This window comes from Cryptomeria japonica, chromosome 11 (genome assembly GCF_030272615.1).
Source record: "Cryptomeria japonica chromosome 11, Sugi_1.0, whole genome shotgun sequence".
Taxonomy (NCBI): Eukaryota; Viridiplantae; Streptophyta; class Pinopsida; order Cupressales; family Cupressaceae; genus Cryptomeria; species Cryptomeria japonica.
This window is the reverse complement of record NC_081415.1, coordinates 203,657,697-203,669,492: the sequence shown is the minus strand read 5'-3', so window position 1 is coordinate 203,669,492 and position 11,796 is coordinate 203,657,697. Positions and strand designations below refer to the sequence as shown.

The following is an 11,796-nucleotide window of genomic DNA, read 5'->3' as shown; positions in this document are numbered from 1 at the left end:
ATATCTTACATGAGCTTATTATTATATCTTGCTTTCTATCAGGCATGCATGTCTTGAGCCTACATTGTCCTATCTCATGTTTCGAATCTTATTGCTATATTATATACATATCGAACCAATCAAATAATACTTTGTTCTTTCTAAGACATGCCTACAATCTTGTTATATATTGTCTTTTCTAAGACATGTCTACATTGTGGGTCATAAGGATCTCTACTCCTTATCATATCAAACAATATTGTCATAATTGATTACTTAGATCTATATCAAGTATCACATGATCATACTTTTCAAATTTCGGATTTGCCCCACTACCAGTGTCCATGCTAGTTATTATATTTATCACATTGATCTCATTGATCCTATGACGCCAATGCACTCGTATCTCAACTTTGTGCCTATCTAATCCAATCCAATGCAGCCCTATTTGTGTTTGTGTTCATGGACTCCACATAGGGCTATAAAGTGTACTTTCACTTATGTTTTTGGTCATTGCATGCCACAACACCATTGTTGTACCCATGAGGGGGCGATGATTGTATCTTTAGTCCATAGTTATGCCTCTCACAATGTATTCTTCTAAATATGGTTGTACATTTTCACAATTGAATCGTTATATGTACTTTGTATTTATCAATTTGTAATTGACATATAACACAAATGGTTATGATTATCTCACTACATTCTATCATCAATCTCTTACCATATGCTCATATTTATCATTTATATATCTAACAAGATATTCCTTCTTGCACCCTATACAAGCAATCAATTGAAGGGGGGATGTACATGGCCACTAACATTCTATTTTTTTATATTTGGTCTATTTTGCATCTTAGGAGCTACTCGTGAAATATTTATCCCTTGCCTTGTGGGAATTCATAAGAGAACATATGCAAAAGCAAATAACATGTAAAGAAAATATTTGTGCTTACGAACCACATGTTCATCTTTCTATTCAATTTACTTTATGCATGTTTGAGAATGCTACATACTAAAAGATGCATAAATCATGCTTAGACATTCACATGCATTTCAAAGGAGGAGCAAAATGTAATACTGAAAAATACATCATCAATATAGTTCCCCATTTAGTTTTGTGCCTAATTTGGAGAAATATCTTAATGCATTTGTTTGTCTATAAATGATATACATTTGTGCATGGTTGGACCTACATACTTGCCTCATATTTATCGCTTTCCCGTATGCTTATGTGAACGCAATCCAAGTCCAATTGATTTATCTATTTTTTACTAAAATTATTAATCTAATCCCACCAAACACTTAACACAACCCACCTACCAAAACCAAGTCATGCTCCAAATTGCAATGACAACCTAGTAACCATGACCTCGATTCACACTATAAAATCAAAATCAAACTAGCAACCATGATCTCGATTCACTATAAAATCAAAATCAAACTTTTGCCAACTAGCCCCATCTTTACACTTTAGTCGTAGGCCAATTTTGTGCAAATCTTTACAACTTGGGTTGTCTACATAAAAACATTTATGCCATTCATTATTAATCGTCAAAGATCCTTTCATGCACATTAAGATCCTAAAATCCATTACAATCAAAGTACTAATCATTTGCAATTTGCACTCAAATTATAACAACCACCAAAGAATTAGACATCCCTAATCAAAATCATCATGACACGTGAAACACCTCGCAACCAGTCTAAAATTCATGAGCGTGGATGCAACATGCTATCTGTTTAAGATATTTTTAAATATTGCCTGCTTGACACGAGTTGTGAGAATGTGAAAGAAGATATCATTATAATCAAACAATCCGTTTATTTAAAAATCTAGTAGGCAAAATTTGAAGATCATTGGAGATCAAGCTTGTAGATACAAAACAAGATTGTAGCTACCATCCAAACCCAACACAACAAACTAGAACAATGATCTCAACCCTTCATGAAGCAAGAACTTCTCAATTGTAATCCACATACACGACTATCAAAAACTTTTCCAAATTCCATGTTTACACTTCTCATTATCTTCATCAATTGAAATGCATTCTTCAATCGCAAAGCTAGACACTATTTATTGATTAACATTTAAGATCTGATTGTGGATGCTAATATTTACTTGTGGCTAAGGGTACCTTTCATTATTTCATGGGGTCTTCATTTGACCATTTTGAGAAGAATCCGAGTGAACCAAACCTAAAACAGTTTTCTGAAAATAACAAAATAATCTTTGCCAAAATGAACCTATTGAATATTTGTAGAATTTTTGTAATTAAGGAGCTAAAATATATACAATTCCAAATGTTATTTTCTGGTGAATGCATGTTATAACACTCATTTTCTAAACCATTGTTTCTAACCCACGAAAACCTCAACATTTAGGTAATAGCAACACTTCCATTGAACTATATACGAGTGTCAAATTTTATCTTATAGATTAAACACAAAAACAATGTGCTAATCATGAAGATTTCATAGCCGAAGATAATTCGTAGAAAGGATATGATGTATCAATTTGCAGGGTGGATTAGTGTTAAAATATTCAAGAATTCCAAGGATTCAAATTATGTTTTCCCTCATGCTATGCTTTCAACTTAACAATTATTTCTAATTTCGATTTATTAATGATATATATCAGAAAAAAAATATATAAAACAAACCTTCAAAATTTGCATAAGGGCATGTGGAATCAGTTCCATTATTATTAATGTGTATTAGCGATGATCTTTACAAAGAATCGTCGCCAAACTTTCAATATATCAAATGTTATATATAAATGTCTTCACACAATCCCTTCTTACACTCTAAACGTCACACAGGCACAACTCAATCTTAATTCTACACTCTCAAATGATAATCCTCATTCAAATTTTGCATTTTTTTCTCTCGGAATTTCCCGACTTTTTAGTTTTGTTTGCTGAGCATTTTAGGTTCGTTCACTGAGCTTGAAACATGTCCCGTGCATGTCAATTACAATCTTCAAGCAAACCAAAATAAAATCAACATTCCACACTACTAACTTATAATATGCTAAGAACTTGTTTAACTACTAATGTGATTCAAGAATTTTAAGTATTAAACTGATACAATTATTATTTTCGTGTAATCTAACTTGGCATTTCATGCTCCAACTTTGCCTCTGCTGAATCCAATTCGCATTAATATGCAGCATGCCCCTCGCATAAAATTTGAAAACATATTTTTTCTTTATAGGAAGGAAAAATAGAAGAGATTATGAGGAAGAAGTGGCCTTTTACAAAAGATTGATATGTTGCTATCAATTGGTTCGTGAGGGTAGTAAAAGCCATGTCAATGGGTCAGGGAAGAGCAATAAGAATTATAAGAACGAAAGAAGCACCAACTTGGTCTCACAACCTGAAAACAAACCAACAGTACGCTTTTTTAAGATAGTTCCTATAAAAAGAAAGCGCCTATCAAACAATATAGACTGAAATAAGTTGGATTGAAAATACAGGACAATCCTGATCTGAAACAAAAATATAAGTTTACCGTCTAGGATCCAAACCGCACAAAATAAAGCTATCACCTACACCCTTTCTATAGCAGAGCAATGGGGATATATAACACAAATTTTGTTGTCCTGCTATGAAAATTGGGTACAATCTGGACAAAGCCATTGGGGAACGCATGTAAGTTGTTTATGCGCACAAAGCTATTTCAATTAACGAACACACTAGCATCCCCTTCAGGACATTTAGAAAAGGACTTTATAATACAGTAATCAATACCCATACTCTAGAAATCCAGAGCATGCAATAACATAATATGTGCTTATGTTGTAATAGTCCTTGCCTAAAGGCACAAAATGAAATCCTGTATTATATTACAGAAAGATTTCATCGTACTCAGTAATCCAGAGATCCAGTTGACGTGATCGCAGAACCCAGATTGCGAGAGTCCTGTCTGGTTACATACTCCTCAGAACCACTGCTTGTCTGGCGTTGGGTTGGAATTGAGCTCAAAAGCTCCAACCCTTCCTGACTCATCTTCTGTACTTCTGAAGGTGTGAGTATTTTAATGAACCAAACATTGTTTACGAACTCCCTGGCAAACGCAATGTCAAATTTCAATATATTAATAAACTACTAGACTTTACTGATTGAATATTATAATGGAAATTGATAATTGTGAGTTGGCAAATGAAAACTAATCAAATTTCAACATATTAATATACTATTAAGCTTGACTGATTGAGAATGATAATAGAGACTAATAAACTAATTGAACATAACAAGCGAGGACTCTAATTTAGGTGATGACAAGCACAACTCAATGAACCAACTGTATCTAGATTTTGCATTTAACAAGTCTCAAGATAACATACTCCCAAGGATCATCTCCAAGGAGAAGTGCATCATTCTCCTTATCGACAAACACAAGCTGCCAGCCTGATCTTAAAGGGTCCTCAAGCTGGCCTTCTAGGCCAAACATGCGGGCAAGTTCACTTCGCAGTTCTGGATAACTGCTGAAACGTGTGACATCCAAAGATCTCCCAACTGACCCTTGCTTGTATACCTATCAGAACACCAATAACTTTGATTATAGTTCATTACATGAAAGTAATCATTATGATAAACAAGATATGGAATGACAAGAGCAAGAAAATACCTTTATGAAGGTTCTTGTAGGTGGATTCATCTGTCCCAAATCCTCTGCAGAAGACAAAAGTCCACTTTCATCCAAACATGCCGAGACACCTATGTTTGAATTCAGTGGAAAATCTGAACCAGATGCACAAGTAGGTGGATTGAAGAAATTAGAAACATTAAATGGCACTGTCACATCAGTCCTCAAGTTTGACAATGTGCTTGGAACAATCAAAGATGGTGAGTCTATGTTAACGCCAAACAAAAGATGACTCTGAGAATCAGGATGAAGTCCATCCTGCTCTGAAGTGCAGTCTCTTGATGGGAAATGAGGTAATGACATAGAAGGTGCGGGAATATGCGACTGGCCTAAGGATTCACTTTGGGCTACAATACATTGACCTCCAGATGGAAGAGGGGCTTCAACTTGTCCACCTGAAAGGCAGGATGCCAAATTATTTGATAACCGCTTTTGAACCCATGAACCAGAAGAAAGCTGACATTCTCTAGAAATACCAGGCGTTAGGGTTCTGGCAGGTTGCTGCACTACGGGCTGGGTCTGGGTGGTTCTGGGCAAATTCAAATAATGAGAACTTTCTTCTGCAGTCAAAGAGCTCAATATATTTTGAAGTGGAGACATACTTGAAGTTGTAACAGCTGAAGAGAAATTTCCATTAGCATCTGTAAATACTGGTGGTGAACACATGGATGATGGCAAACTTAGCGGTGGCTGAGTTTGAGATGAAGGAAGCTGTGATAAAGCACCACCGACATTTGGAATTTGAAAAGACTGCTGGCACTGTTGTTGCTCAGACAAAGATTGCTGCTGATCACTAAAAGAATGCTGCATCTTGTGCTGCAAAATTTGATGTGGAGATGAACTTTGCTGTAACTGCTGCTGCAGAAGATGACTTTGAGGCAACTGATCTTGTAAATTCTGAGCCTGCTGCTGAAGGATATGCTGTTGTGGTGGCTGTTGATGTTGAAAAACCTGCCTTGGTATTTGGGGACTCGTTCTACACTGAAACTGCTGAGATGGCTGTTGCTGCTGCTGAAACTGCAACAGCTGCTTTGAGGGATCAACAGTCCTCATTTCCTGTAGAGCTGCCGCAGCCATTGCCTGGTAAACATCTGATTGCACCCCCAGTACAGAAGAATCAAATCTCTGTTGCATCCAAGGATTCATACTCATTCCTGGGAAATTTAATGCCTGAAGAGTGCGCTCTCCATTATCTCCTCGCATCCACATAAAAGGTGTATTCATACCATCATCTTCCTTGATACCTGCATTTCTTAGACACTTGTTTTATTAAAGCATGTCCAATGATGCAAAGAAATGTGCTGCACTTAATGCTCTTAATTACGAAAAAAATAAGCAGGTAAAAGAAAACATAAAACTGCACAAACAATAGTTAAGAAAAAAGTTATTGTTTAAATACGATTGATCAAATGACTCCATCTAAATCTCGGTAACATATAGTGCTTGTCATATGTTATAGCAGCAATTCACTTTCTCTACTTATTAAGTGGAAATATCCAATCTACCATTAGAACAGTCACAATAGAGGCAAAGTGCAGATTTGATTGGGGTTCAAAGCCAATTTCTTTTTCAGTGCTAAGTTGTCACTTGCTCTAAAAATGATGTCACCAGTACTTCATGATATTGCAGTCAATGTCTTAAATGTCTCAGTGACTTGAAAATCTCCCTTTTCTTTAATACAGATCCCTGTTAAGTTGCTGAAGTTTCCCTAAAAATATTGTCCTAAATAACAATTTTTTTGACATCTTGCTTCTATTTGATCAATAATCAACTGTCTCATGCATCTTTATATGCACATTTTTTGGTCATTTACATGATCTATTTTGCATTGTGTTTTCAGTATTTGATAGTCTACACTGTAATGTCCCCTAGAAGGTGATTGCCAATTTCCCAATAATTAACACATATCGTTATATATTACTAACCCTTAAATCAGTGCATTAAGCTAGAGAACCATTAGTATTCATAATACAATCTATAGTTACTATATTTAAGCCCCAATCCTTACTTCTTCCTAATCATCAACCCTACTAAGGATGGGGAGTCGCTTGTTAGGGCCCTAGGAAACTATCTCCACAAATAGGCCCAGGGGTTTCAGGAACACCCGTCCATACCTCACCTCTTAAGGCTCACCTAATATGGGATGGAATTAGTCCGCCTTTCCCTCAACAAAACCAACCTATCCCATGAGGGGCAAAAGAGAAAGTTTAAGAATTGGGCTATGAATATATCAATACCTTATGTATTATGAATATAAATACATATATAGATAGAATACATAACCGCTATATAAATCTGACTCTTCTACTGTTAACTAATATAACTGCTACAGCATATGTATTAGGCCCTATATTGGTCCTTTTATTCTTAATAGAAATCAGATATAACATTCTGTAAATCAGTATTGATTCATGAGTAGGTTACAGCATACCCAAATGGCTGCCACACGATGCTTGCCAGAAAATATCACTTGTTTCCTTGTTGAGCACAGCTGATGTATATAGCCACTTATGTTCGCTTCAATGCTCCTCTTGATATGGGGGCTCCTTTATATCCCTTGGCTCCGTTGGAAGAACATGCCTCTTCATTGTTAAGTGCCTTGTCCCACGGGATATGTTCCTTGGTTTGTGGCTCTTTACCATTGTGGGAGTTTAATTGAGCTTAATCATTCCTTAATGCAACCAATAACAATTAAAGGTTCCCTTCTCTTGTATTTGAATGCTAATCCCAGCCTCAACAAATATTACTAACAGATATAATTGATCCAATTTCATCATCAACTGCGTATGGCCTTAATATCCATTTGACACTTGAAACCGATCAGGGTGAACTAATCCATCGACTAGCAGAAGTCCATTTCTGGCATTGTTGCTTTGATAGCGATTTCTAGGTGAAATTGTGAGGTCTCACTTTGTAAGACAATTTCACTTACAGGCATATTATTAAGGAAAAATCAGGGGCATCACATGCACATGCATACACAGACTATAAATGATTGAGAATAAGTTACAAAATGCATCACAAAACCACCTTAAAAGTGCACATAAACAGAATAGCCAATTAAACCCGACTCATGCCTAAGGAGATCAAGTCATCAATACTTGGGCTCAAATTTAAAAGATCGGATGAAAATGTTGTAACATGCAAAGTCTTACCTTTAGAAAGTCTGTAATTGTTGCCTTAATAAGCTTCGACGGATGAAATAGTGTACCAAACAATGTGTGGTTATAAGAATGTAGCCATCAACAATAAATGAGCATGAAGATGATTGTGAGCACAATAGGAAAGTTAAATAAACATTTAAGATCATGATGCAGGAAACAAACTGCAGTCATCCCTCACAAAATTAAGTCAAATTTTGTTTATATGTGCATGCGTGTGTACACGTGCCATGTGCATGCACACTTAGATAGGGAAAATAGTTTGATGAGAAATGACAGCAGTTGTTTCCTGCATCATAACGTTCTTCAATATTCATTCCACATTTTTATTGCACTAACTAATTCTTTCTTCATTCTTGTATATTGTTGATGGCTACATTCTTATAAAACACCCACTCTTTGATGAAAGAAAGCAAGATATATTTGAATAATAATTGAATCAATAATCGAATGAATAACGAATAGACAAGCGTATATAAAGGAATTACAAGTCATGGTTCTAAAAAGAACAAACCGTTAATCTAAAGCTTCAACATGAAGCTAAAACACTAAAAGCGCTAAATAAAGCTAAAATCGAAAATCGAAAAAGCAAACTATGCATTCTTATAAAAGTTATAAGAATGCAATAGTTTCACTCAATGAACCAAAAAGCAAAAAGCTAAATAAGTCAACAACTAAGATGATGAACTAAAAAGCTGAATGACAAACTAAATGACCATTAATAAGACCGCTAAAAAAGTAACTGACAAAGAATTAATTATTCTAATACCCTCCCTTAATGGTCATTGTATCAACTAGTACCCGACATAAGACATTGCAGGTCTTTTGATCACAAACACGAACACTGCTGCTTCGGAGACCCTCCCAAGATCTGCAAAGTGGTAATGATCAAGAATAGCTGATTCTGGATGATTGATGTAACCCTCACACACAAATTACTAAGCCTAAAACCACAATTTTAGAGAAAAATTGGCAAACCCTCCAAACACGATTTTAGCAAAAACTTTTACAAAGGAGCACTCCAAAATAGACTGCAAGATACCACGGTTGTAGATGTTTGCCCCGACAACTCTAGGTGCAACCCAAAATTGACTGCAACAAAGCATGATTTTTGTGGAAAAAATGGTCCCTGAGAGCTTCACGAATCACAAAATCCCACGCAAACTTCACAAATCATATAGATGATTTTTGAGGAAAAATCAAAAAAAAACAACAAAAAAATTGAGGAAAAAATCGTAAAAAACTACAGACAATTTTTCAAGAAAAAATCGTGAAAACACTGAAAACTAGATTTCACAAACCATCGTTTTTTGGAAAAAAAAAAGGGTAAAAACCCAAAGATAGGAACACCCATCATAAATCTAGATAACCAAAATCTCACTTGAACTTCATGGATTACAAATGATAAAATTATAAGCCATGTGAACAATTTTTGAGGAAAAAATCATGAAAACCTAGAGATAGGAACACCTGTCATAGATCCAAATAACCAAAATCTCACGTGAACTTCACGAATTACAGATGATAAATTTTAAGGAAAAATTATAAATCCTACGAACAATTTTTGAGGAAAAAATCGTGAAAACCCTAAAATGTTGTGCGGCAAAACCCTAATTTTTGAAAAAAATCAAGCAAAACCCTCCTATGATTTTTGTGGAAAAAATCAAAGAAAACCGAGCGGACAATTCTTCAGGAAAAAATCGCGAAAAACCCTAGGACCTGTAGGATGAGAGGGTTGCCTAAATCAATATGATCGAGGCAACAATATTCAAATATCATTAACATGCGTTGTGTCCAAGTGGTGTGGCCGTTGAACATCGACTGTGTTCCAACATGATGTTGGTCAAAGATGCCATCACAGAAACCAAGGCGGAACGAAGTCAACCTAGTGAAAGCACGAGACAGAAGAATTTGATTAAAAATCAAAATAGAAACAGCTGCACAAAGAATCTGAAACCCTGGAACGGAATGCACGAATCCCAATGCACAATTTGCTGAAAAACTCAGAAATTTTCCTACAAACCCTAGATGGCAGAAAAATAATCAATAAAAAAGAGGTACATAACCCAAGGCAAAAATCTTGGCATAGAACCCAAGACGCGAAATTCTGGAACACCTCATCGACCCACTCTGATACCATGAAAAATAATCGAATCAATAATCAAATGATATTGAATTAATTAATAACGTATATACAAGCGTATATAAAGGAATTACAAGACGGTGTTCTAAAAAGAACAAACCGTTAATCTAAAGCTTCAACATGAAGCTAAAACACGTAAAGTGCTAAATAAAGCTAAAAGCTAAAATCTAAAAAGCAGACTATGCGTTCTTATAAAAGAAGCAATAGTTTCACTTTGCGAACTAAAAAACAAAACGCTAAATGAGTCAACAACTAAGATGACTGTTGAGACATGGACCAGCTAGGACTTGAACCTAGGACCTTCCATATGCTGCTGGAGTGCTCTACCACTGAGCTACTGGCCCCTCTTGGACCAATCCATCGTCAGTCCGGGTGTGGCTTATTTCCAACACCAACACCCCCCCTTAAGCCACACCTCTCGAGTGCTTGGGGCTCCTAGCCTGGACCTGGCTCTGATACCATGTTGAGACATGGACCAGCTAGGACTCGAACCTAGGACCTTCCATACGCTGCTGGAGTGCTCTACCACTGAGCTACTGGCCCCTCTTGGACCAGTCCATCGTCGTTCCGGGTGTGGCTTATTTCCAACACCAACAATGACGAACTAAAAAGCTAAATGACTAACTAAATGACCATTAATAGAACCACTAAAAAGGTAACTGACAAAGAATTAATTATTCTAATAATATTCATCATGATGCAAAAAACAAATTTGCCTATAAATTGTGCGAGACCACTGCAGTTTGTTTCCTGCATCGTGTTGATCTTCAGTGATTATTTAACATTTTTATTGCACTCATCCATTGTCTCTTCCTACTCATATATTTTTGTTGATTACATTCTTATAAACTACCCAGTGTTTGATGAACTATTTCTCTTCTAAACGACTGCAGTTTGTTTCCTGCATCATCATGAACTTCAATGTTTATTTAACATTTTTATTGCACCCACCAATTGTCTCAGACTCTCTGTGATAACCTAATATATACTGTGCAGTTTTCCACCCATAAGTGAAATAAATTGCTTATTGTTCACGCTCCAGCTACCGTATGCTCTCAACTTGCTTACACTGGGTAAGTGAAATAAATTGCTTATGATTCACACCCCAGCTACTGGGATCTCAATGATAATAATATATTAGTGTTTGCATTCTACTTCTGAAAATTTGCAAAATAACCTAACACCTACGGACATTACATTGGAGTAGCAATGCTCTAAGATATATTTATATATCCCTCCAAAGATGTTTGTATTCAATGTTTCTTTAAATTTGATGCCTATATGAATCTGAAATTTGGAAGCCCAATTTAATGAAATTATATACCATGTAAAAGCTTACCAAATCTGTACATATTGAAGAACACAAACGAAAAAGGAATTTAGATTTGAGAATTTACCATGAAGTGAAGTGATTCCCTGTGGCCAAGGGCGTTTTAATCTTAGAGGGTAAGGCGATGGATACATTGGAAAGGTGGCTAGAGGTTCAATCTCCCACAGAGATACACGTGGTTGCCTTTCACCTGCCGTTGACTCATCCCAACCAACCTACAGTTAAATATATTTTTCAGTGTTATTTCTGATGCAAAATAATTCTAAATCTATTCACAAATCCTAAAGAGAAAAATTATCAATTTTTCTATTCAAAAACCACTTTCTCCAGATCATCAATGTTGAGGCTTATAAATTACAACAGAAACAATCACAGTAAAATTTGAAATAGAATATGAAAGAAAAATATCAGATCCAAAATAAGCATACCTCCATGGCACATCAAGAAATTTAAATAAAGCAATCAGTTCCACCCAAAATCTCTTGCTATAAAATCAATATAGCATATATAATGACAGAAAAATCAGTCTTGCT

The 11,796-nt window shown here is 35.7% G+C and overlaps 1 protein-coding gene across 1 annotated transcript in view; it reads right to left on the bottom strand.

The window, feature by feature from the left end:
- Window positions 1-3,426: 3,426 nt before the first annotated feature.
- Window positions 3,427-11,796, bottom strand: part of LOC131041357 (auxin response factor 6) — a 33,353-nt gene continuing 24,983 nt past the window's right edge. The window contains exons 11-14 of the mRNA XM_057974401.2: window positions 11,331-11,478; window positions 4,612-5,873; window positions 4,328-4,518; window positions 3,427-4,047 (exon numbers count right to left, since the gene is read on the bottom strand). Coding sequence (XP_057830384.1) covers window positions 3,849-4,047; window positions 4,328-4,518; window positions 4,612-5,873; window positions 11,331-11,478 — 1,800 coding nt within the window. The 3' untranslated portion in view covers window positions 3,427-3,848. The remainder of the gene's footprint in view (window positions 4,048-4,327; window positions 4,519-4,611; window positions 5,874-11,330; window positions 11,479-11,796) is intronic.